This window comes from Nerophis lumbriciformis, linkage group LG12, assembly GCF_033978685.3.
Source record: "Nerophis lumbriciformis linkage group LG12, RoL_Nlum_v2.1, whole genome shotgun sequence".
NCBI classification, from domain to species: domain Eukaryota; kingdom Metazoa; phylum Chordata; class Actinopteri; order Syngnathiformes; family Syngnathidae; genus Nerophis; species Nerophis lumbriciformis.
This window is the reverse complement of record NC_084559.2, coordinates 40,212,711-40,239,284: the sequence shown is the minus strand read 5'-3', so window position 1 is coordinate 40,239,284 and position 26,574 is coordinate 40,212,711. Positions and strand designations below refer to the sequence as shown.

Sequence of the window (26,574 nt, the reverse complement as noted above, 5' to 3'; positions counted from 1 at the left end):
TGGACTTGAAAGCATAAATACTATAAACACTTTTAACAGTTGTCACTATGACGGGAGTAACATTAACAATAACAGTGACGTCACTATGACGGGTGTAACCGCACACCAGCGGCAGTATTCTAGTGATGGGTCCGGCAACACCGATGCATCGGCGCATGCGTCGAGCTCATAGAGCGAAACCCTGTGTCGGTGCGCGTACCGCTTTTAGAAAGTCACGTGACCGATCATGAGCTGTTTTGGTCACGTGACCGATACGCGAACTGTGTCGCACTGACGCCTCCTCTGTGCCCTGTGAGCGGCTCTTTTCTACAGCCGGAGAAATAATAACTAAGAAGAGAAAGCGTCTAAAATTGAATACGTTGGAAAAACTGTTTTTTTTAAATAAAAATGTGTAAAAAAATAAAAAATAATAATTTCCAGGTCCACAAGCATCCTCATTCACAACACGTTCTCTTAGATTTCCATGTTATGATACATGTTCACATTATTTATTGACTTTATCTAAAAAAGACAAAAAAAATATTTTTATTTAAATGAAGTTATGAAATAATCCTAAATGAAATACAATGACTTGGTTTATATTATTGTATATACTAGGTCAGTGGTTCTCAACCTTTTTTCAGCAATGTACCCCCTGTGATTTTTTTTTTAATTCAAGTACCCCCTAATCAGAGCAAAGCATTTTTGGTTGAAAAAAAAAGACAAAGAAGTAAAATACAGCACTATGTCATCAGTTTCTGATTTATTAAATTGTATAACAGTGCAAAATATTGCTCATTTGTAGTGGTCTTTCTTGAACTATTTGGAAAAAAAGATATACAAATAACTAAAAACTTGTTGAAAAATAAACAAGTGATTCAATTATAAATAAAGATTTCTACACATAGAAGTAATCATCAACTTAAAGTGCCCTCTTTGGGGATTGTATTAGAGATCCATCTGGATTCATGAACTTAATTCTAAACATTTCTTCACACAAAAAAAAATCTTTAACATCAATATTTATGGAACATGTCCACAAAAAATCTAGCTGTCAACACTGAATATTGCATTGTTGCATTTCTTTTCACAGTTCTTTTTGACAGACATTTTAGTGACAAACCTGAGCTTGTGCTTCACTGAGTTTATGAACTTACATTCATATTTTGTTGAAGTATTATTCAATAAATATATTTATAAAGGATTTTTGAATTTTTGCTATTTTTAGAATATTTAAAAAAAATCTCACGTACCCCTTGGCATACCTTCAAGTACCCCCAGGGGTTCGCGTAGCCCCATTTGAGAACCACTGTACTAGGTCATAAAATCAGTGTCAGTTGAGTCGGTCCATAGGTTGCCTGTAGGGATTTTTAATGTCCAGCAGATGTCATTATTTAGTGACACAGTATCAACACAGTATCAATACAGTTTTGCAATGTGTCGAAACGCTTCATGACGCCTCATCAACCCATCACTACAGTATTCATTCATTGTCTTTACCATAGCATAAACAGTGCAAATGGCCTTAAAACGCCACAACACTCAGTTGCCATATGTAAATACCCAAAATAAAGACTCGACATAAATATAAATTCAATCGGATCAGAAACATTGGAGGAAACGGGATTTAAAACCCGATGCTAACCGCCCATAGGAAATACATGGGTACGGCTAGTCGCTACTATTAGCAAACAGATTCACTTACCAACTCGGCTTAATATCTTATCATCGACACACTCTCTCGTCGCAACACGTCCCTGATGTTCGGCACCTACAAATTTACAATTAGTTGTAAAATGTTGGACGGTTGTTTTTACAATATGCAAGCAAACGACAACTTTAAAACATACCGGCTTCATATGTCCCCAGGCTTAGCCACCGCACCTGGCAGCCATCTTGGAATGCTGGATTTTATAGAGCGTGATTGGCTGCAGCGGGTCACGTGAGCGCTTGTGTTAAACTCGCGAGATTAAACGTGGAAACGGCGCAGGTAATATGAGGAAATGTCATGAGAGGAAATATGGCTTATTTCCCACCCGTGTTACACATGGCATTCGGAATGGCTCGATAGGAAGTTACGGGAAGCAGTGTCGATTGTCATTGTTGTTACGCGATTTCGTGAATAAAACTTAAAAAAAAAAAAAAAAATTTAATTAATGAAAAAACGTATTTTTTATCACTGCAACCGTAACCCGGAATAGGTTGATGAAAACCGTACTAATTACGGGAAAACCGGAGTAGTTGGCAGGTATGCGTTTCTACTCGTATGGTCTCTTTATTCATCACTCCAAGCAACCTTTCTAAGTTTTACAATATAATTGTTACTTACTAAACCGTCCGATGTGTTATGTATGCAGGGGTGTTTTCATGTATATTTGCATGTGCTATCATAATGTAATGAAGCTAGCGTCGTTAGCATTACTAGCTAAAACGTTTGCGAGTGTCTGTGTTAGTATTATTAACTTATAATGGCATTATTTTTGTATTGTTTCAATTTCACAAATTCCTCAGTAAATTCACCAAGACGTCACTGTGGAGTTATTGAGTCTGTTTAGCTGATCGAAGAGCTAGCTTCCGCAGCTAGTGGGTCCATGACGATGACTTCTGTTTTGTTAGATCAGCCTTTTTACTGCCGTGTGACAGGCACCGTTTAGAAACAATTAAGGTATGTAAAAAAAACGTTCTGTTTAAATAACTACAAAACCCAAAACCAGTGAAGTTGTCACGTTGTGTAATTCTTAAATAAAAACAGAATACAATGATTTACAAATCCTTTTCAACTTATATTTAATTAAATACACTGCAAAGACAAGATATTTAATGTTCAAACTTAAAAACTTAATTTTCTTTTGCAAATAATCATTAACTTAGAATTTAATGGGACCAACACATTTCAAAAAAGTTGGCACAGCAGCATTTTTACCACTGTGTTACATGGCCTTTCCTTTGAACAACACTCAGTAAACGTTTGGGAACTGAGGAGACCAATTTTTGAAGCTTTTCATGTGGAATTATTTCCCATTCCTGCTTGATGTACAGCTTAAGTTGTTCAATAGTTTGGAGTCTCTGTTGTGGTATTTTAGGCTTCATATTGCACCACACATTTTAAATGGGAGACAGGTCTGGACCACAGACAGGTCAGTCTAGTACCCGCTCTCTTTTACAATAAAGCCCCGCTGTTGTAACACGTGGCTTGGCATTGTCTTGCTGAAATAAGCAGGGGCTTCCATGATAACGTTGCTTGGATGGCAATATATGTTGCTACAAAACCTGCATGTACCTTTCAGCATTAATGGTGCCTTCACAGATGTGTAAGTTACCCATGCCTTTGGCACTAATACACCCCCATCCATCCATCCATCCATTTTCTACCGCTTATTCCCTTTGGGGTCGCGGGGGGCGCTGGAGCACCCCCATACCATATTTTTGAACTTTGCGCCGAGAATAATCTGGATGGTTCTTTTCCTCTTTGTACCGGAGGACATCCACAGTTTCCAAAAACAATTTGAAATGTGAACTTGTCAGACCACAGAACACTTTTCATCAATGCATTTTAGATGAGCTCGGGCTCAGCAAAGCCGGCGGCGTTTCTGGGTGTTGTTGATAAATGGCTTTCGCTTTGCATAGTAGAGTTTTAACTTGCACTTACAGATGTAGCGATCAACTGTAGTTACTGACAGTGGTTTTCTGAAGTGTTCCTGAGCCCATGTGGTGATATCCTTTACACACTGATGTCGCTTTTTGATGCAGTACCGCCTGAGGGATCGAAGGTCCGTAATATCATCGCTTATTTGCAGTGATTTCTCCAGATTCTCTGAACCTTTTGAAAATATTACGGACCGTAGATGGTGAAATCCCTAAATTTCTTGCAATAGCACATTGAGAAATGTTGTTCTTAAACTGTTTGACAATTTGCTCACGCATTTGTTCACAAAGTGGTGACCCTCGCCCCATCTTCGTTTGTGAATGACTGAGCATTTCATGGAAGCTGCTTTTATATCCAATCATGGCACCCACCTGTTCCCAATTAGCCTGTTCACCTGTGGGATGTTCCAAATAAGTGTTTGATGAGTATTCCTTGACTTTCTCAGTCTTTTTTGCCACTTGTGCCAGCTTTTTTTAAACATGTTGCCGGCATCAAATTCCAAATGAGCTAATATATGCAAAAAATAACTAAGTTTTCCAGTTCAAATGTTAAGTATCTTGTCTTTTCAGTCCATTCAATTGAATATAAATTGAAAAGGATTTGCAAATCATTGCATTCTGTTTTTATTTACGATTTATACAACGTGCCAACTTCACTGGTTTTGGGTTTTGTAATTTCCCAATGTATATATCTGCGGCTTATTGTCCGGTGCGGCTAATATATGGAAAAAAAATGTTCCCCTAAAACTTAGTGGGTGTGGTTTGTATACCAATGTGCTCTATAGTCTGGAAAATAAAGTAGCTCCTGGATTTTTCCCAAAAGGCGCTCATACCTACATAAAAAGCCCACAGTGGATTGAAAAAGATACGTGGGATACAGACCTCTGGGAATTATAGTCACTGCAAACAGGCGGACATAAGACACGAAATGCAAGCATCAAGTCTAGGGCTGAAACGACGCGTCGACGTAGTCGACGTCATCGGTTACGTAAATACGTCGAGGACGTTTTTGTTCGTCGACGCGTCGCATATTTACGTCACACTAGCGTCATGGCGGAGCGCAAAGCAGACGATGCGAGCGGCGCGAGCGAGGGGGAAAAAGCACGCCAAAAGTCGTCAAAAGTGTGGGAGTATTTCAATAAACGGCCTAAGAAGAAACGCTACTTTTACTCCGCTACTTTTATCTACATTCAGGTCGCTACTTGCTACTAATTTTTATCGATCTGTTAATGCACGCTTTGTTTGTTTTGGTCTGTCAGACAGACCTTCAAAGTGCCTGCCTTACTGGTGACGTTTCACTTCGTTCCACCAATCAGATGCAGTCACTGGTGACGTTGGACCAATCAAACAGAGCCAGGGGTCACATGACCTGACTTAAACAAGTTGAAACAAGTTATTCGGGTGTTACCATTTAGTGGTCAATTGTACGGAATATGCACTGTACTGTGCAATCTACTAATAAAAGTTCCAATCAATCAATCAATCAATCAAAAGTGTGAAGGAAAAAAGACCCTTTTTTATTTCAACCGTAAAGACTGACTGCACAGTTCCTGTCTTCACAATAAAAGTCCCGCTCCATCGCGCCTGCGCTTTCAAAATAAGAGTCTCCGAAAGCCAGCGCAAACAAGCTAGCAAGCTACGGAGTTTGCCGCCAATGTATTTCTTTTAAAGTGTATAAAAACGAATATGGAAGCTGGACAAATAAGATGCCAAATAACAACCACTTTCATGTGGTATTAGACAGAAAGGAGGAACTTTTTTTCTCCTCCATTTGAAAACGTGGACGTTACCAGCACTACTTCCTGATTACAATCAATGCAAGTCATCAGAATCAGGTAATACACCAACTTATATTCTAGTCTTCATGAAAGAAAGGAATCTATATGTTAAACATGCATGTATAATTATTAAAACACCTTTAACATGTAAACAAAAACGGCAAAATAAATAAATATAAATTATATACTGTATATATCAATGTATGTATATATATATGTGTGTGTGTGTGTGTGTATATATATATATATATATATATATATATATATATATATATATATATATATATATATATATATATGATATGTGTGTGTATGTTACTCAGTACTTGAGTAGTTTTTTCACAACATACTTTTTACTTTTACTCAAGTAAATATTTGGGTGACTACTCCTTACGTTTACTTGAGTAATAAATCACTAAAGTAACAGTACTCTTACTTGAGTACAATTTCTGGCTACTCTACCCACCTCTGCTAATAATGTTGTTGTATGCACACTGTGTCGAGCGGAAATGGCCTATCATAGCAGCACAACGGCAGCGTTCTTGCCATCACCATCAACTAGTCAATCGTCCGCGTGAGTATACGTTGTCATCATTACACAAAAACATGAATGTGTCATTTGTATCTGCGTTGTAAATTCATAAACTAAAGCACCGTTTCGCTCTGAGAGGAGCGTTTGGCGTGCCTGTTCAGTGTTTACTAAGACGCGCTCCTCTTTAACGCTAACGTTAATTAGTTGTGCAAATACCTTTTACAACATTAACAGTTATGTATACTATGTACAAACGAACAATTAACTTTCACTTTAATCATACTATCATTGTTGTGCTATTAAGCAAAATAAGCAAAAGTTTTACTTTTGTTGAAATGTTTACACTGTTGTTACAGAATATTTCGTTTTGCACTTTTTTGTATTGGATGTTTATCTTTATTTTTGCACATTTTAACAAATAAGCAATACTTTTACTTTTGTTGAAATGTTTACACTGTTACAGAATATTTCCGTTTTGCACTTTTTTGTATTGGATGTTTATCTTTATTTTTGCAAATTTTAAAGCAAAATAAGCAATACTTTTACTTTTGAAATGCTTATACTATTGCAGAATATTAAGATTTGCACTGGATGTTTACTTTTATATTTGCACATTAAAAGCAAATAAGCTACTTTTAATTTTGTTAAATGTTAAAAGTTTTAAATGTTTACATTGTTACAGAATATTTTGTGGTCATACTTTTTTTTTTGTAAATAAAAGCCATGCCTTTTGAAAAAACTGGCCTACATTTATTTTTTCATCTTCATTTTAAATAAAAAAATAATCTGTAAAAGGAAAAATAATCTATAGATTAATCGAAAAAATAATCTATAGATTAACCGATTAATCGAAAAAATAATCTATAGATTAATCGATAGAAAAATAATCGTTAGCTGCAGCCTTAGTCGTTTTTTTATATTTGCAGACGGCACGTCAGGACAACACTTGTGACCAGGGCTCACTCCTGACCTTTGAAAATGACAGTCCTTTATATGGACGGGCATCTGTTCTGACCCTAACAGATTAGCATGTACACAGTCATAACACAGGCCCACAAAACCGGAGAAAGCGGCCAGTCAGCAATGGAAGGGAGAGTAGTGGGGAACTATGGGGGAAAGGAAGGAGGAGGAGTGGGCACATTCATTCATCTTCTCCCCTCTTCAGTTGTTGTTATTTGCCGCTTTGCACAGTGGGACACAGTACAGTGAGGGTAGAGGGTGCGCGGGGCGAGCTGCATGCCATTCTCATTAAGAGAGACGCACAAGAATCTGCACACTGGACTCTTCCCATGCTCACTTGTTGCCGCGCCAACCGTGTCAAAGGCCGGGGTCCCCGCTACGCAAAAAAAACCTCACTATTTATTTGACCATAGAATTATGTTTTTCTGTGTTCACACTCTGAGTTTCGTTGCATCACACACTTGTTCACTCACCATTCATGCTCATTTTCAACAATGCACCAAAAGTAGCTTAACGACTGGAGAGCTTTTGGGATGGGTACTGTAGACATTTGAACCAATGTGGGAATCGGTACTTTTGTGTGTGTTAATAATATTCATTGTTTTGAATAATAACATCTAATTTTTTACATTTCAAAATGAGCTGATTGTGATACCTGCTTTCCAGTTGTTATGTCTTCTTTTATTATCACATTTCTTATCAATAAATCGATTCACATTGAAATCGCGATTTTTATTCATCCCGACTCTGAATTGATTCATAATTATCCAAAATCGATTCAAAAGATATATACATAGGTATTTATTTCATTTTTTTTAAGAAGAATACATTTTTTTAAATACGTTTTAGGCTGGCCTCATGGAACCAGAAGGAGCTTTTCTAACCTGTAAATCTGTTTTGAAAAAGTTTTGTTATAGTTATTTTACTAAATAATACATTGCAAAAATCAGTTTGAATCGAGTTGAATCAAGAATTGATTCTGAATCAAAACATGACCACAGAAATCGGATCAAATCATGAGGTGTCACCCCTAATTTCTTAGCCCTAATATTGATAATATTATATTATATTATGATAAGACTTATATAAGGCCTTTATTTTTTCGCCGTGTTTTTTGTATTTTTGGTCCAATATGGCTCTTTCAACATTTTGGGACCCTGACCTAGAGGTGGTTTGGCTGAGTCCACTCTCAGTGCTGCTAGAGTGATCGCCAAGTGCTGAGCGTGACGTAGCACTGTTGGGTTTCTGTGAATCAGTACCCGGTACGACCAACGGGGTTTGGTCTGTGTCAAAGAAAGTACCACATTCGATACCCCTCCCTATATACAGTGGTACCTCAACTTTTTAAAGTTAAAGTACCACTGATAGTCACTCACACAGTTTTGAAAGATGTCTTTGGTTTTTTTTCCACTCTAAGTGGCGACCATAAATGAGAGTTACTAGCCTGCCCACCGCTGGTTGAAGTAGTGACTGTCCACAGCTCACAGTCGGAAATCGTCACAATCTGCCCTCCCGCCACCGGAACGTAGAAAGCGAGTGCAAAGGAGCGTGCCGAGAAGAAGCAGACGACCCCCAGTGGATTTAAGAAATTAAAAAAAACATCAAAAACATGGCCGACCACATAGAAGCAAGATTCAACATACAAACGGCAGATATATGGAGAAGTTGGCGACGCTGTACCCAACATGTTCCAGTTCCTTCTCTCTCCTGACTCTGCAAACTGGGCGATTGAGCATTACCTTTGGTACACAGACATAAATCCATCGCTTGCAGTCAACACTGACCTGCAGTCCGTCACTCAAAGACGTCCATGCGTAAAAGCCATACAGTATTATTCTATTACTTCATAAAAATACTGTAGTACTACATTCAACTCTATTGTTTTTCAAAAAATATATTTATCTTAGTCGTTTTTTTTTATTTTAAAAGGGCATGTTCATTGTTAAAATTGTGCCATTTTTGATTACATTATTTTAAATTAATTTCAATGGCTCATGTGATTTGAGATACAAGTGTTTTGAGGTACCACTGTAATGTGAGCTCAAACTTGTAAACAAATACTATTTGTTGAGTTGCAATACTCAGTTGTTTTACAAGGTCCGTTGAACAATATTTCCCATTGGAAACAATGTACACATACACTTTATATAGAGAAGACTTGTAGTTTTACACAGAAAACAACACAAAATGCCAATAAATCATAAATGAAATGGAAAATAAGAATATTTATCATCACTTTTACCTTTATTAAAGACACTTGTTGGCAAAGAAGGCGGAGAAAGAAAGGGGGAAGGGGGGTTGAGAGAGAGCCTCACCAACACCACCTTTATACTTTACTACAACTTTTTATTGAATTGGACTTTTCAACACGACACATGTCAGTGTTTTCTTGCTACCAGACTGCCTCCGAGTAATGTCATGTTGCAATTTTCCGTGCCGACAAAGCAAGTAGGCGCTCAAAAGTACAGTAAGGTTCCACTTTTCAAAACGGGCTGGTTTTTGACTGTTTCCATGGCAAATGGATAGACTCCAGCCCCACCCCCGACATCGACAAAGGATGGCTTGAGGATTTGTCGAGCGTTTTTTTCAGTTTACTCCTATTCCCCAGAGTACAGGTTTTTTTGTTGCAATGCGACCGGCTGGCTATGTGTCACCTTGGAAACACGCGACACAAAAGGCAGAACACAGACTTTCTTACCTCCGCCAAAGAGGTTATGTTTTCGCCAGGGTTTGTTTGTCTGTTTGTTAGCAGCATAATTTAAAGAGTCCATCCATCCATCTTCTTTCGTTTATTCGAAGTCGGATCGCGGGGTCAGCAGCCTAAGCAGAGAAGCCCAGACATCCCTCTCCACAGCTACTTTGTCCAGGTTTTCCCGGTGGATCCCAAGGCATTCCCAGGCCAGCTGGGAGACATAGTCTCTCCACCATGTCCTGGGTCTTCCCTGTGATCTCCTACAGGTTGGACACGCCATAAACACCACCCCAGGGAGGCATTCAGGTGGCATTCTGATCAGATGCCAGAACCACCTTATCTGGCTCGATGTGGAGGAGCAGCGGCTTTACTCTGAGTTCCCCCCTATTGACAGAGCTTCTCACCCTATCTCTAAGGGAGAGACCCACCACCCGGCGGAGGAAACTAATTTCGGTAATCACCCAAAGCTAATGACCATAGGTTAGGATAGGAACGTAGATAGACCGGTAAATTGAGAGCTTTGCCTTCCAGCTCAGCTCCTTTTCACCGCAACGGACCAATGCAGAGTCCGCATCACTGCAGACGCCGCACCGCTCCACCTATCGATCTCATGATCTACTCTTCCCTCACTCGTGAACAAGACTCCAAGGTACCTCAACTCCTTTACTTGGGGCAAGATATCCTCCACCACACGGAGATGGCACTACAACCTTTTCCGGGCAAGAACCATGGACTCGGACTTGGAAGTGCTGATTTTCATCCCAGTCACTTCACACTCGGCTGCGAACCGATCTAGTGAGAGCTAAAGACTGCACACCAAGTTTTTGTTTGATACCGTCACGCGGCAAGGCTTTATTGTGAAGACTTTGAAACCATAATACCGCAGCATCGATAAAACCGTTATACCCCTACTTGTTAATAAAGAGAAAGTTGATCCATCACCTTTGTTATCTTTGATATACACTACTGTACAGCACTTTATATTGTGTACACCCCTTCACTAAAATTTGGTCAAGTCTGGAACCCATTAATCATATTTACATTGTTTCTTATGGAGAACATTGCTTCACTATACACACTTTTAAATTGACAAACCATGTTGAAAAACCAATTGAGTTTGTGAATCAATGTTCCATTGTACTTGTAAATAAACACAGAAGTGTAAGAAAACAAGATAACTGTTTCCTGTTATAGAAACATTTTTAGATTTTTACATTTACTAACACATTTTAACACACAAAAATAGTAGCGGAAATTAGTATCGATGGGTCCCGCTGTTCCCAAGTACTGGGAATTGGTAGCGCTTGTACTCAAATGTGAAAGGTACCCATTGCCGACTGCAACACACTTGTCCGTAGCTACAGGGGGGGAATTTAAGATTTACTGCGCTTTAAAAATGATGGCCGACTAAGGACACTAAAACAGGTGCCAGTCATCAGAAATAGATCACGGCTACAAGGGCTTACACACACACACACACAGACACACACACACACACACACACACACACACACACACACACACACACACACACACACACAACAAGAATACATGGGAATTTTGGGGGCTACGAGACCCTCCAGTTGTGTGCAAGGACCCAGGGAATGTGGAATATGAATGGCTGTAGACGTGATATCTGGTAGATGGAGTGGATGGTAAACACAGACATGGAGCAATAATACTGCACCAGCTCAATATCCCGTCTGGGGAAGTAGACCGTGTCTTACTTGAGTCGACAAATAAACCCACAAACTATTATGCCCGTGTGTGCCCCCGTCCCCCGTCCCCCCCTTAAAGCTGATTTTCTTGTCACTGTTTTGCAGCAGGCACATCATCCTTTTATACTGAAGACACATCCTCGCTCTCTCACTCTCTTTCTACCAATTCATTCACCCCACTTCTGTCTGTCTGGCCTTCATTTCAGAGCTTGAACACTATTGCCCTGACGCTAAGGTGTCTGGACAAGGAGACAAGCTGGAACACACACACACACACACACACACACACACACACACACACACACATACACGGACGCCGCCAAGATCTACAGTGAAGTTAGAGCGCCCCCTGGCTTTCTAGTGGAACAAATTGCACAAGCATTATGAAAACTTGAACCGCTTTGGCACCTTCAAAGGTGTCTCGTAGAAATGAGGCGACAGAAAGGGCTTCAGCCGGGATGTTGCGGTGCATCCTCGCTGTGTGCCTTCTTGTTGCAGACTAAACAAATATATGGAAGAAGGGGCTGTCGTGGATAGCGTTTAAAAACAGGTGCAGTATTTGACTTAACGTTAAAGGAGTGGGCAGACTTTAGAACCCACCCCCAGCCCCCAACACTCTCTTTTTGCCATCCTTCTGCTCCGACATGGTGGCTTGCGACCCTTGAATGGTTTGGTGGGAGTGAAGGGGGGTACGGGGGAAGATCAAAGGCACAGAGGTAGCCTTGGAAAAACATTTGGGCTGAGAATGGACGAGAGGTCTGTCAGGAGGCCTTTCACACTGGGATCGCCAGTGGTCCGGCCCACGTATCGGTTTACAGGCGGAAAACAGCAACATGAGAGAGAGGGCCGATGCGAAGTCCACATACATTTCCATCAATAATGTGTCTCTGCTCGCTGTGGAACCTCCCACACGCCCCAACACACACCAGCCCAAAAACACTCAGGCTTCATCACAGAGGATTAACCGGAAACCTTGACACAAGCCATTGTTGCGCAAGCAAAAAGGGGGCTTGTGTGCTTTTGCCACCCTGAGTGGGTCTTCTATTTATTTTTTTTTGTCCACACTTAATATTGTGAGACCGAGGATCTCTCAGCCCTCTCACTAACCTCCCTGATGGGCACACACACACACACACACACACACACACACACACACACACACACACACACACACACACACACACACACACACACACACACACACTACTTCAACAACTTCTTCCCAATGCAGAGAGAGAGAGACGTCTCTGAAAGTTGTTCAGAAGCAAAGAGAGAAAAAGGCATTTTGGGGCTGAAAAAAAGTGTGAAGAGTGCTGAAGAGGGTTTTTCTATATGTGTGTGTGTGGTGGGGTGGGGGATAGGGGGGTGCTGTAAATCTTGATGTCACTGACAGGAAGACTGTTGCAGGCCATTACCATAAATCTGACAAACGCTAATTTGATGGGAGGCTGTATCTGTCTGCTAAAGGACCAGTCTAGACGGTCCCATTGAGGGGTCCTACAGCCTGGCCCTGTTTGTTTCCAGCACCATCTGGATGTGGCAGTAAGTGTCTGCTGTCATGGTTCACACACACACACAAGTGTACAAAGTGCACCAAACCAACAGCCATGAAAGAGGCTTTGACATGTATATTGCCGGGACAATAATGTGAATTTGTACGTGTAATTCAGTGACGGTCTATCCATGCGTCACTGTGGGCAAACATTACAACCACCGATTACCTGCTTGCATTTCCATGAAAAAAAAGGACAAAAAACGAAGGTCTACTTTACAAAAACAATGCGAGAGATCATAGTTTAGATTATTATTATTATTATTAGTAGTAGGGCTGGGCCAGGAGTCGGCAACCCAAAATGTTGAAGGAACCCTATTGGACCAAAAATACAAGAACAAAAAATCTGTCTGGAGACACACAAAGTTAAAAGCCTTATATATATATGTCTTAAAATAAAGGTAACACATGATGTAAGTGTCTATATCAGCTATATTAGCCTACTATCAAAATGGCTATGTGTCGCAGGCTGACAAATCTTTGTTGACAGAAATGTTGAAATGTAATATTAAATACTACACATTTTAACAACATTGGAAAACTTTAGTAAAACGGAGGATTCTCAGAGGGTGAGAAAACTCCTGGAAATCACTGGCTTAGAATGGCCAAAGGTATAGATGTGTGTGTCCAAGTTAAAGGAAACGGCAAGCTGTCCTCTTCTAATGGATTTAAGGCTGCAGCTAACGATTATTTTTCTATCGATTAATCTATAGATTATTTTTTCGATTAATCGTTAATATATAGATTTTTTTTTCGATTAATCTATAGATTATCTTTCCTTTTACCGATTATTTTTTTTATTTAAAATGAAGATGAAAAAATAAATGTAGGCCAGTTTTTTCAAAAGGCATGGCTTTTATTTACAAAAAAAAAGGATGGCCACTCAGTCAACATTGACAACATATTCTGTAACAATGTAAACATTTAAAACTTTTAACATTTAACACAATTAAAAGTACGGTAGCTTATTTGCTTTTTAATGTGCAAATATAAAAGTAAACATCCAGTGCAAATCTTAATATTCTGCAATAGTATAAGCATTTCAAAAGTAAAAGTATTGCTTATTTTGCTTTAAAATGTGCAAAAATAAAGATAAACATCCAATACAAAAAAGTGCGTATTTCCTTGAATTGGCGCCGGGTATATAGTATTCGCATGCCTCGAATTACTGCCGGGTCAAACTCGTTTCGCAAAATAATTAGCGCATGCTTAGCATTACCGCCGGCTCAGGATTAACGCCGGGTCAAACTCGTTTCGCAAAATATTATTTTTATTAGCGCATGTCTAGAATTTCCGCCGGGTCAAACTCGTTTCGCAAAATAATTAGCATAGGCCTAGAACTTCCGCCGGGTCAAACTCGTCATGTCACAAGTCATCATTTTCAAAATGGAGGAGGCTGATTTCAATCATTTGAAATCGCATAAAGGGAAGAACATTAAGAGCTATTCAGTAGGATTTAAGGTCCAAGCTATTGAATATGCTAAAAAGAACAGTAAGCAGCTATGTTTTATTAATATACCGTAGCTGCGTGTGTCAAATATGAGTCATTAAATGAATCCTGCCTCCTGCTGGTAGAGGGCGCTAGTGATCCTTCTTGCGACTACCGGTACTGCAGAAGACCGGTGCTGCAGAAGAAGACAAGCAACAAGAGTGAGCAGCGATCGTTTGCTTGCACTTTTAACATGGAGGATTACATATCTAAAATAAAACAGTTTTCTAAACTGGACTTTCAATTGAAGCAGGAGGTAATACTTAAAGGAATATCTCCATCGAGACAGAGAGACTTTTAAAACTGAAGAAAGATAAGGAAGACTTCTATAAACAAGTTATCGATGCTTTTAATCAGAATACTCATTTATAAGTAAAGGTAAGACCATAATAACGTTTTTTTTATTTAATGTGCTTTTCATGATGGCATCCTTACATCACTCAAATTTATAAGCGCAGGCCTAAATTTACCCCACGCCTTTTGGTAAGCGCAGGAGTGAGAAGAGGTTTTAAATCAATTAGCGCCCCGGAGGCTATTCAAGGAAATAAGGTATGCGACGCGTCGACGCACTAAAACGGCGTTGACGTATTTACGTAATCGATGACGTCGACTATGTCGACGCGTCGTTTCAGCCTTAAATGGATTGATTACAATCTTTGCAAGAAGAGTAACGTTTGCTGTGGTATGGAACAACATGGCACACAAACAACTATCAGAAATACATACAGATAATATGTCACGAGACATGCAAATATACAAACCCCGTTTCCATATGAGTTGGTAAATTGTGTTAGATGTAAATATAAACGGAATACAATGATTTGCAAATCATTTTCAACCCATATTCAGTTAAATATGCTACAAAGACAACATATTTGATGTTCAAACTGATAAAACATTTTTTTTTTGCAAATAATCATTAACTTTAGAATTTGATGCCAGCAACACGTGACAAAGAAGTTGGGAAAGGTGGCAATAAATACTGATAAAGTTGAGGAATGCTCATCAAACACTTATTTGGAACATCCCACAGGTGAACAGGCAAATTGGAAACAGGTGGGTGCCATGATTGTGTATAAAAGTAGATTCCATGAAATGCTCAGTCATTCACAAACAAGGGTGGGGCGAGGGTCACCACTTTGTCAACAAATGCGTGAGCAAATTGTTGAACAGTTTAAGAAAAACCTTTTTCAACCAGCTATTGCAAGGAAATTAGGTATTTCACCATCTACGGTCCGTAATATCATCAAAGGGTTCAGAGAATCTGGAGAAATCACTGCACGTAAGCAGCTAAGCCCGTGACCTTCGATCCCTCAGGCTGTACTGCATCAACAGGCGACATCAGTGTGTAAAGGATATCACCACATGGGCTCAGGAACACTTCAGAAACCCACTGTCAGTAACTACAGTTGGTCACTACATCTGTAAGTGCAAGTTAAAACTCTCCTATGCAAGGCGAAAACCGTTTATCAACAACACCCAGAAACGCTGTCGGCTTCGCTGGGCCTGAGCTCATCTAAGATGGACTGATACAAAGTGGAAAAGTGTTCTGTCAGTCCACATTTCAAATTGTTTTTGGAAACTGTGGACGTCGTGTCCTCTGGACCAAAAAGGAAAAGAACCATCCAGATTGTTATAGGCGCAAAGTTGAAAAGCCAGCATCTGTGATGGTATGGGGGTGTATTAGTGCCCAAGACATGGGTAACTTTCACATCTGTGAAGGCGCCATTAATGCTGAAAAGTACATGCAGGTTTTGGAGCAACATATGTTGCCATCCATGGACGCCCCTGCTTATTTCAGCAAGACAATGCCAAGCCACGTGTTACATCAACGTGGCTTCATAGTTAAAGAGTGCTGGTACTAGACTGGCCGCCTGTAGTCCAGACCTGTCTCCCATTGAAAATGTGTGGCGCATTATGAAGCCTAAAATACCACAACGGAGACCCCCATGCTGTTGAACAACTTAAGCTGTACATCAAGCAAGAATGGGAAATAATTCCACCTGAGAAGCTTAAAAAATGTGTCTCCTCAGTTCCCAATCGTTTATTGAGTGTTGTTAAAAGGAAAGGCCATGTAACACTGTGGTGAACATGCCCTTTCCCAACTACTTTGGCACGTATTGCAGCCATGAAATTCTAAGTTAATTATTATTTGCAAAAAAAAACTTTTGAGTTTGAACATCAAATATCTTGTCTTTGTAGCATATTCAATTGAATAAGGGTTGAAAAGTTTATATTTACATCTAACACAATTTCCCAACTCATATGGAAACGGGCTTTGTACATTAAATACACAGAGGACATAAGAGAACAAAATTACATTTGCTCAAATATACGTACAAACAAGGCATAATGATGCAATATGTACATACAGCTAGCCTAAATAGCATGTTAGCATCAATTAGCCTGCAGTCATGCACTGACCAAATATGCCTGATTAGCACACCAACAAGTCAATAACATCAAAGCTCACCTTTGTGCATTCACGAACAGCATAAAACGTATGGTGGACAAAATGAGACAAAGAAGGAGTGGCATAAAACACGTCTTTCTGTGGCAGCGTCGGAGAAAGTCGTACATGTAAAACTACGGTCAGTTCAAGGACCGCTGAAATTAGTAGGACAAAACGGTGCTCGCCAAATACTCTCATCAGTGAAGCATGTTTAATATAAACAGTGGGATTTCTAACAAGTAAAAAGGTTGGTGTCATGTGTGCCCTCCTACAGACACCATAATAAAAGAAATAAAGATTTTCCTCCACCTTTTTCCATTTTCATACATTTTTGGAAAAGCTTCAGAGAGCCACTTGGGCAGCGCTAAAGCGTTGCATGCGGCTCTACAGTTGCGGGTTGCCGACCCTCAGGCTGGGCGATTAAAACGAAATTGTGATAGATACTTAATCAATATCAATAAAAATGTTTTCGATAAAACGTTCGATACATTTTTTTCTTCATGGTCCAAAAAAAGCGGAAGTTGTGAAGCAAGGTTGGTTGCATGAAAAAGGGCACTCACTCTCTGATAACTGAGCAACGCAGGAAGTGATCACTGATCAGTCGGAGTGACACGCTAGCAGCCAATCAGGTAACAGTATCAACTATGACGTTTGGTTGCGCCATATTGTTGTCTCACAGTTGTAATTCTTTGCATGGAGTGAAAAGACAAAGTAAAAATGAAGAAATTGTGGATAAAACAGGAACATTTTTAAAAAGGGACCATAGTCAGACCAATGTGGTCTGTAAATGATGCAAGGCGCTCGTCCCAACCAAGACCGGGCTCACCCTTTTGAGCACAGCTGTAACTTACTGGCAGAAAATAGTTATTTTCATGTTTCTCTATGTTTATATTTTCACACTTTTTTGTTACTCTTTATCAAGCATTTCTTACATATTCTGTATTTTTGCACCTTCATTAAGAAAGAGTTGGATGAAATTGCCACTGTGTGCAAGCACTGTGCAACACACAGTGGGAGCTGACCCCTGATGAGCGCATTTTCCTCTGAGGTGTGTTGGGGCCAGTTCTGACTTTCGGTAACACGTCCAACAAGTGATGTCATCCACAGAGACGTCATCCCAGCAAGACAATTGACAGTACAAGAAAAGAGTCGGTTAAGAAAGCTAGAAAAAAACTTTCACTCCGTGCAGGTTTTAGACAACCTTTCAATGGTGACTAAGACAGGACAAAACTCTTAATTTATAATATCCCCATCTTTACATTGTTTGATTTCAACAAAGACAATGAGTGCTGATAAAGTGTGTGCTTCAACTTATGTTGATGTGATATAACATAGTAGTGAATATTGTACACTTACATGTTTTGTTGATAGTAGGGTTTTATGGTATACCGGTACTAATGCAATGGAAATGGTACTATACTGCCTTTTAAAAATACCGGTACTGGTTTTTCATCCACATGATGCTGTGCGGCGATGACTACAGTGCCGAAGTCCATGATGTTGAGTGTGTCAAAACGTACACACAAAGTGCATACAAGCAATAACATTGTGGTGGGGAAGAATGGCAAAAAACTACAATTTTACTGGTTAATAAAGAGGGTGTATGAAGTGCACAATGGAGGTATTTGGGCTTCAAAACTAACAATAAAAACTACAATTCTACTGGTTAATAAACAGTGTGGTGAAGTACAATATGGAGGTATTTGAACTTCAAAACTAACAATATAAACTACAATTCTACTGGTTAATAAACAGTGTGGTGAAGTACAATATGGAGGTATTTGGGCTTCAAAGGTAACATAAAAAACTACAATTCTACTGGTTAATAAAGAGGGTGTGTGAAGTACAATATGGAGGTACTGTATTTGGACTTCAAAACTAACGATAAAGGTGACACTTTAAACAGGGAAGTGTTGCTTTAAAACACGCCTCGCCAAACGTGTTGATTAGTATTACCACCTTTGCCTCAAACTTAGGTAAACATTTAAATAATGAACATTCAGATCTGCACAAGGAGTTATAAAGAGTGACAGTTAATAATGTAGTTGTTACACCTGTCCTGCTGTTTGGCTGCGGTGGAGACCGTCGTCAAGGAGCACAGGATAGACAATGTTTTTGTCGGGGGTAACACCCTTCACTTGGGTCTGCTAAGCTTCACTTTCGGGTCAGAATGACGAGGCCGCCGAACTGCAGGACACAACCGGACCGTTCATCACTCTACTGCACAGTGCACACTCTCTCTCTCTTTACTCGCCCACTCCCTCACTGATGTCACGCAGCCAACACGTTGCCATTTTCAAAAAGACACATACGTTATTCTCTTAACATAGTTAACCAGACCCCCTGCTGTGTACATGTAGATACATAACATGTAGATACGGATACACACGGACACGGCTGCTTGGCTTGATACCAAATATTAGCAGAGTTAAAACTGCCAAATTGGTGTCAACTAATGCAAGTGAAAAGACTGAATTGTGTAACAAATTCCTACCATTTGTGTTTTATCTTTAACAAATGTATGTTTTACCTGCTACATGTCTTATCTGTGTACTTTTATCCATAGTTTAGTACTTACTAATAATTGTATTTTTCTTAAAGCACTGACCAGGAGTGGCAACCATAAATCATGATTAAATTAATATACTGTCAATAAATCTATTTATTCTGTTCTAACCTAATCCTTGATTAATGCAGACTATATGTAATATAGAAAATTGTTCTTTGAGTGCAACAACAAAAGTGAAATGTGTTTAATGCCTTTTAATTTCTATTTTAACCTTCTAAAATTGTTCTTATATGAGTGCAATAGGAAATATATGTTTAATGTATTGTAAGATGTTCTGTACAAATAGAGCCAATACAAAAATGTGTTGTAGTTCCCTTTTAGGCCGTAAGGTGAACCCGTTTTTCGTTTCATCTCGTTCCCATGTCTGGGCACTAAATAATTTTTGGTTCTTAAAAAAGATATTTTGGTTTTCAATGAGAAAAAAAAAGTTCTCCACTGGACATCCAGGCAATTATTTTTAATTAGTGTTTAAAGTCAGGACTATTTCTTGCTTGGCGTAACAATATATTCGTCCCAAGAGGTGACGTTTTTTCACGTGCTTCACGTTCGACCAATCAGATAGCCGCGCAGATCCAAAATGGCGATGTCAACAACGCCTAGCGATGAAGAGGAAAATACTCTAAAACACCTTAAAAAAGTTCTAAAAAAGAACAACAAAATATGCTACATGGATGTTACGTCTGTCAGGAATGAAAAGATGAATGATTTCACTATCAGAAGGTGGGATACTTACAGGAATTGTTTAAAACGGTGGCTTTGCTGTGATGGTGAGTCTCATAAAGTAGCCGAGACATTCACATGCTATATCAATGTTGAATTTAAAGATATTCCTGATGACGCTGGGCTTCACCCGACTTGTTACCGGAGGTTCATTGTAAGGCTGCAGCTAACGATTATTTTTCTATCGATTCATCTATAGATTATTTTTTCGATTAATCAGTTAATCTATAGATTATTTTTTTCGATTAATCTATAGATTATTTTTCCTTTTACCGATTATTTTTTTAATTTAAAATGAAGATGAAAAAATAAATGTAGGCCAGTTTTTTCAAAAGGCATGCCTTTTATTTACAAAAAAAAAGTATGGCCACTCAGTCAACATTGACAACAACATGACAAAATATTCTGTAACAATGTAAACATTTAAAACTTTTAACATTTAACAAAATTAAAAGTAGCTTATTTGCTTTTTAATGTGCAAATATAAAAGTAAACATCCATTGCAAATCTTAATATTCTGCAATAGTATAAGCATTTCAAAAGTAAAAGTATTGCTTATTTTGCTTTAAAATATGCAAAAATAAAGATAAACATCCAATACAAAAAAGTGCAAAACGAAATATTCTGTAACAGTGTAAACATTTCAACAAAAGTAAAAGTATTGCTTATTTTGCTTAATAACACAACAATGATAGTATGATTAAAGTGAAAGTTAATTGTTCGTTTGTACATAGTATATGTAACTGTTAATGTTGTAAAAGGTATTTGCACAACTAATTAACGTTAGTGTTAAAGAGGAGCGCGTCTTTGTAAACACTGAACAGGCACGCCAAACGCGCCTCTCAGAGCGAAACAGTGTTTTAGTTTATGAATTTACAACGCAGATACAAATGACACATTCATGTTTTTGTGTAATGATGACAACGTATACTCACATGAACGATTGACTAGTTGATGGTGATGGCAAGAACGCTGTCGGGTGTTTTCTTTTCAAATGTTCGTTCATAGCCGTTGTGCTGCTATGATAGGCCATTTCCGCTCGACACAGTGTGCATACAACAACTGTCAAGTGTTTTGTTTTTTTCGCTGTGCTTATCCCACACTTGAAGGGATGTACCAATGCTGAATGTGGCTTCTGGATTTCACTCAAAAGACCAGACTGTAGTTACTTTTTCCTTTTATTTTCCTTTAGTTTGCAACAGTTTTTCCAACGAAGAAACAGCTTCTTTTTTCATATTTAGTCTTTTTAGTTTCTTTAGCTGTCATTAGCTGTCTTTAGTAGCCTTTAGCTTCTTTAGTAGGTGAAAAACCTTTAAGGACAAAACACCACAAGATTAACATGCTGTAAAAAATCAATCAATTATCAATCCCATAATTTACAATTATTAATTAGGCTATCAAACTCTGAACCATTAAACAAGTGCAAGAAAATGGACACATCGTTTCCCTTTAAGTTAAAACAGATTTTAAATAAATTGTCTCAATATAAATGCACCAAGATACATATAAAATACATTTAAACCCAGAAACACAATAGATAAATGCAACAGAAAATCCAATATGCAAATACATAAGTACCTAACCAATTAACCACCTATTTAGATACATATTTAAAATCCATATTCAATATAAATATATTATTAATTTAGCAGTGAAACACTCAATCTTAAACGCTGTCTACTGGTAGAAAAATGTCCCTTTTTCCATGCCCTCACCAGCAGTCAATGATCCAACACAGTTAAATCCAACACTTTAAGTTGAGCGACTTCATCCTCCTGATGCTCTAAGATAAAATATAATTTTATTAAGTGGGGTTTGGCTGGTTGCTAAGCAGCCACGGTTGAGAGCTCGCGCGTCAGCTGACGAGACAGCTGTTCGCCACTACAACATTATTAGGCCGTTTATTGAAATACTCCCACACTTTTGACGACTTTTTGCGTGCTTTTTTTTCCCTCGCTCGCACCGCGCGCGCATCATCTGCTTTGCGCTCCGTTATGACGGTAGTGTGACGTAAATATGCGATGCGTCAATGCACAAAAACGGCGTCGACGTATTTACGTAACCGATGACGTCGACTACGTTGACGCGTCGTTTCAGCCTTAGTTCATTGATAAGAAGGGTTTGGATTCCGCCGAAAAACTGGCCAATCGGCTGGATGTGGTTCAAGATGAGTTTATGGCATAAGACATTCCAAAGAAAAAACTAAAATCGCAGACGGGCCTGTCTATCGGTTCTGCTGGCCCTGTGCTCCCTGCCATTTGCACCATTTGCAAGAAAACGAACAAGAGAATTACTGTGGGAGGCAAACAGCAGAGGGACCATCTTTCACAGGCAGAAACGCTTTCAGCAGGTAAACACACACACACACACACACACACACACTGACACACGCACACACACACACACACACACACACACACACACACACATGCTACACGTAGCCCTTACACACATAAAAACCATTTAATCATCTTTTATTTTTAGGCCAGTTGATGAACGCTGCCAGGATAAGGCAAGACAGTAGCATTCTCTTGCATATTGAAGACAGAGACTGTGTGGCCATGGAAGTGCGGTTCCACAAGTCCTGTTACAGACAGTACACCAGCTTCATGACAAAGTCTGATGTAACACTTACTGGAACCGCAGATGAAGAAGTGTGAGTTATTAAATTGCATTATCAATTATATACACACTATAAATTACAATTCATATGGGCAGCACGGTGGTAGAGGGGTTGGTGCATCTGCCTCACAATACAAAGGTCCTGAGTAGTCCTGAGTGCAATCCCGGGCTCAGGATCTTTCTATGTGGAGTTTGCATGTTCTCCCCGTGACTGCGTGGGTTCTCTCCGGGTATTCCGGCTTCCTCCCACCTCCAAAGACATGCACCTGGGGATAGGTTGATTGGCAACACTAAACGGTCCCTTGTGTGTGAATGTGAGTGTGAATGTTGTCTGTCTATCTGTGTTGGCCCTGTGATGAGATGGTGACTTGTCCAGGGTGTACCCCGCCTTCCACCCAAATGCAGCTGAGATAGGCTCCAGCGACCCCCCGCGACCCCAGAAAGGGACAAGCGGTAGAAAATGGATGAATGGATTATAGATGCATGACAGTGTCAATAATTATGAAATGAATATAGAAAATCACTTTTTTAATTGACTTTTCCTGTTTGTATGTAGCTACAATCTTGACTGCATACCTTTTGGCACATATTAAATGTGTGTGTGTGTGTGTGTTTTTTTTTCAGAAGTGAACCAACCTTTGATGCCAGCTACAACATATTCTGCGAGAGGATCATCCGCCAAAGGATAATTGTTAATCAGGAGGGGCTGAGAATGAACCAGCTACGACAAATGTTTTTAAATACGGTGCAAAAACATGAAGATTGTGATGCTTCAAACTACAGGTAACAACAGAAGCTTATTTTGGCAGCGATGTAAAACACTTTTATGCTGGAAAATATCAAAAGAATCATAAATAATTTAAAAAAAGGCTTTGATAGTATATTTAAACTACTAATACTTATGAATATATCTTTATTTACACCCTTGTGCTCCTCTTTCCCTGTGTTTTTATGTTGCAGGCAGGATAAATTAAAGAGAAGGCTGACTGGACTTTCCCCAACTGGTGTTTCAAGCGCAACATCTACGAACTGTTTTTTGTTGAGACATTGTCTGCAGATAAGCTGATAGACAGGCTATCTCATCCATCAGATACAGACACAACTGAGTCAACTGAAGTAAGCCAAGGTGAAAGTGACACTGAACACATGGCAAGAACAACAGTTGGTCCGCAAACTACTGAGAACAGGAGGACACTTTATAGTGCAGCACTGATATTGAAGCAGCTATTATGTGACTCTCCCGGTATGACGTGCTCCTGGCCACCCACATAAGATGATTTAAATGTGTCCGGTGCAAAATCTGTTGTGCCACTTGAACTGTACATTGTTATTGCTTGGATTGTAGGTGCAACAGAGAAACCAACATTATTAGCCTGTTATGTTGATATTCCAGAAGATGTGAACCTAAAAGTGATATCTGTTTGTCAAGACATTACGTATCTTGCGCGACCCCGAAGGGAATAAGCGATAGAAAATAGATGGATGGGCATCTAAAGGTCGGAGGCAGACACCCAAATTATTATGTCTTGGTCTAAGTATTCAACATTTAACAGGTTCCTCACAAGTTGTGTCACTGCTGAGTGGACTAGGACATTGTGCTTGATGAGACATTCTCTCAAAGGAATAATGTCTGTCCCTTTACCCAATGGCAATGGATGGCACATTGCGGATGGGGAGTTAAAAGTTACATGGATGACTACAAATCCTGCCCCTGATAGTGTGTTAAAGGTAGTCCACTGCAGCTGCAAGCAGAGCAAATGTGAGACAGGAAGATGTTCCTGTATGTCTGCAAGACTGTCCTGTACTGATTTGTGTCGGTGCCAAAATTGTGCCAATATTTCCATGGAAACAGAGGATAAAAGCACATGGGAAGAAGGCTCTGATGCTAGTGATAGCTAAGAGATGAACAATGTCTCCCTCGTTCAGAATACGCAAAGTCACACTTAATCAGTTAGTTCTCTAATAAAAATTTGAGTTTTTGCCCCATTTGAGAAAAATCCCTCAGAGTATTTTACTATTTCTTTTCTTTTTAGTTACTTAAGTTAAATACTTTTAAAATAGAATGTGAGGTTACAGTGCACTTGACCTTAAAAAAATTATAATAATCATTGTTTGAGTTTGTGCCAAATTTGAGGAAAATCTATCAAAGAATTCTTGAGATATGGCTTTAACAATGTGCAAAGTTAAGACAAAATAATAATAAAATGTATTTAAAAAAATACTCAAGACCTGCTGTGACATCAACACATTGTTTTGTTCAAGTAAATACTGTTTTATACCATATTGTGTACACATTCTAAACTGTAATGCAGTTTTTGTTGTATTTCCATTTTTCGGCATTATTCGATATTTTGATTGATGTCAGCCATTTTGGGCCAAAGTGTTCTTTATTTAATTTAATTTTTTACTTCCTCTTATAACACAGTATCTACTGAAAATTTTAATGTATAAAACATCATTGTTTAGCAAAATGTACCATGTGTATGTTCAATTGTACAGGTTGCTATTCACTTATTTTGAAGCGTTTTTTTTATTTGTTTTGTATGTTTCATGGTTTAAATTCCAATTAAAGTCTACCAGTGCTAAAATACTTGTTTCAAATGTTAGGTATATGTATTAATGTCAATTTGTGAGAGAGATTCTGTTTCCAGAATGAATGTAAATACGTTTACAAGACAAAACAGCTGCATAAGATTTTCGTTTTTTTGTAATTCCTATTTTTATACATTTATGGCTCTAAAAAAAACCGCCAGGATATTTTGCGGAGAACTTTTAACCTAATGTCCACAATGGCATTGTCTATCCAAAAATGCAAAAAAAGAGTAGTGCCCAGACGTGGGAACGAAAATCACTTTCTAGACACTTTTTCTTGGTTCACCTTTTGGCCTATTTATTTTGAAAAGTATTGAAAAGTATCGATATACATTTTGGTACCGGTAACAAATTATTGGTATCGGCACAACTCTAGTTGACACTAAAGGGTCATCAACATGCATTATTATCACAATATGACGATAGTATTAAAAACCTTAAAAATAAGGGTATTTTCCGTGAAAACAAATTAAAGTGATACATTGCATGAATGGATATACAGGTAAAAGCCAGTAAATTAGAATATTTTGAAAAACTTGATTTATTTCAGTAATTGCATTCAAAAGGTGTAACTTGTACATTATATTTATTCATTGCACACAGACTGATGCATTCAAATGTTTATTTCATTTAATTTTGATGATTTGAAGTGGCAACAAATGAAAATCCAAAATTCCGTGTGTCACAAAATTAGAATATTACTTAAGGCTAATACAAAAAAGGGATTTTTAGAAATGTTGGCCAACTGAAAAGTATGAAAATGAAAAATATGAGCATGTACAATACTCAATACTTGGTTGGAGCTCCTTTTGCCTCAATTACTGCGTTAATGCGGCGTGGCATGGAGTCGATGAGTTTCTGGCACTGCTCAGGTGTTATGAGAGCCCAGGTTGCTCTGATAGTGGCCTTCAACTCTTCTGCGTTTTTGGGTCTGGCATTCTGCATCTTCCTTTTCACAATACCCCACAGATTTTCTATGGGGCTAAGGTCAGGGGAGTTGGCGGGCCAATTTAGAACAGAAATACCATGGTCCGTAAACCAGGCACGGGTAGATTTTGCGCTGTGTGCAGGCGCCAAGTTCTGTTGGAACTTGAAATCTCCATCTCCATAGAGCAGGTCAGCAGCAGGAAGCATGAAGTGCTCTAAAACTTGCTGGTAGACGGCTGCGTTGACCCTGGATCTCAGGAAACAGAGTGGACCGACACCAGCAGATGACATGGCACCCCAAACCATCACTGATGGTGGAAACTTTACACTAGACTTCAGGCAACGTG

General features: G+C 39.0%; 1 protein-coding gene across 8 annotated transcripts in view; it reads right to left on the bottom strand.

Moving 5' to 3' along the window:
* Positions 1-26,574, bottom strand: part of LOC133623351 (ADP-ribosylation factor-like protein 15) — a 314,561-nt gene that overhangs the window by 199,367 nt on the left and 88,620 nt on the right. Inside the window, exons 1-2 of one of the 8 annotated variants that reach the window (XM_061986573.2) lie at positions 1,830-2,221; positions 1,685-1,750 (exon numbers count right to left, since the gene is read on the bottom strand). The exons of 4 other annotated variants lie outside the window; for them this stretch is intronic. Coding sequence is in view for 1 of the 4 variants with exons in the window: in XM_061986569.2 (XP_061842553.1) it covers positions 1,830-1,838 (9 nt within the window). In the remaining 3 variants the exon portion in view is untranslated. Of the gene's footprint in view, positions 1-1,684; positions 1,751-1,829; positions 2,227-26,574 lie in introns of those variants that run through there. 3 more of the 8 variants (XM_061986575.2, XM_061986569.2, XM_061986574.1) reach the window with 3 other exon arrangements.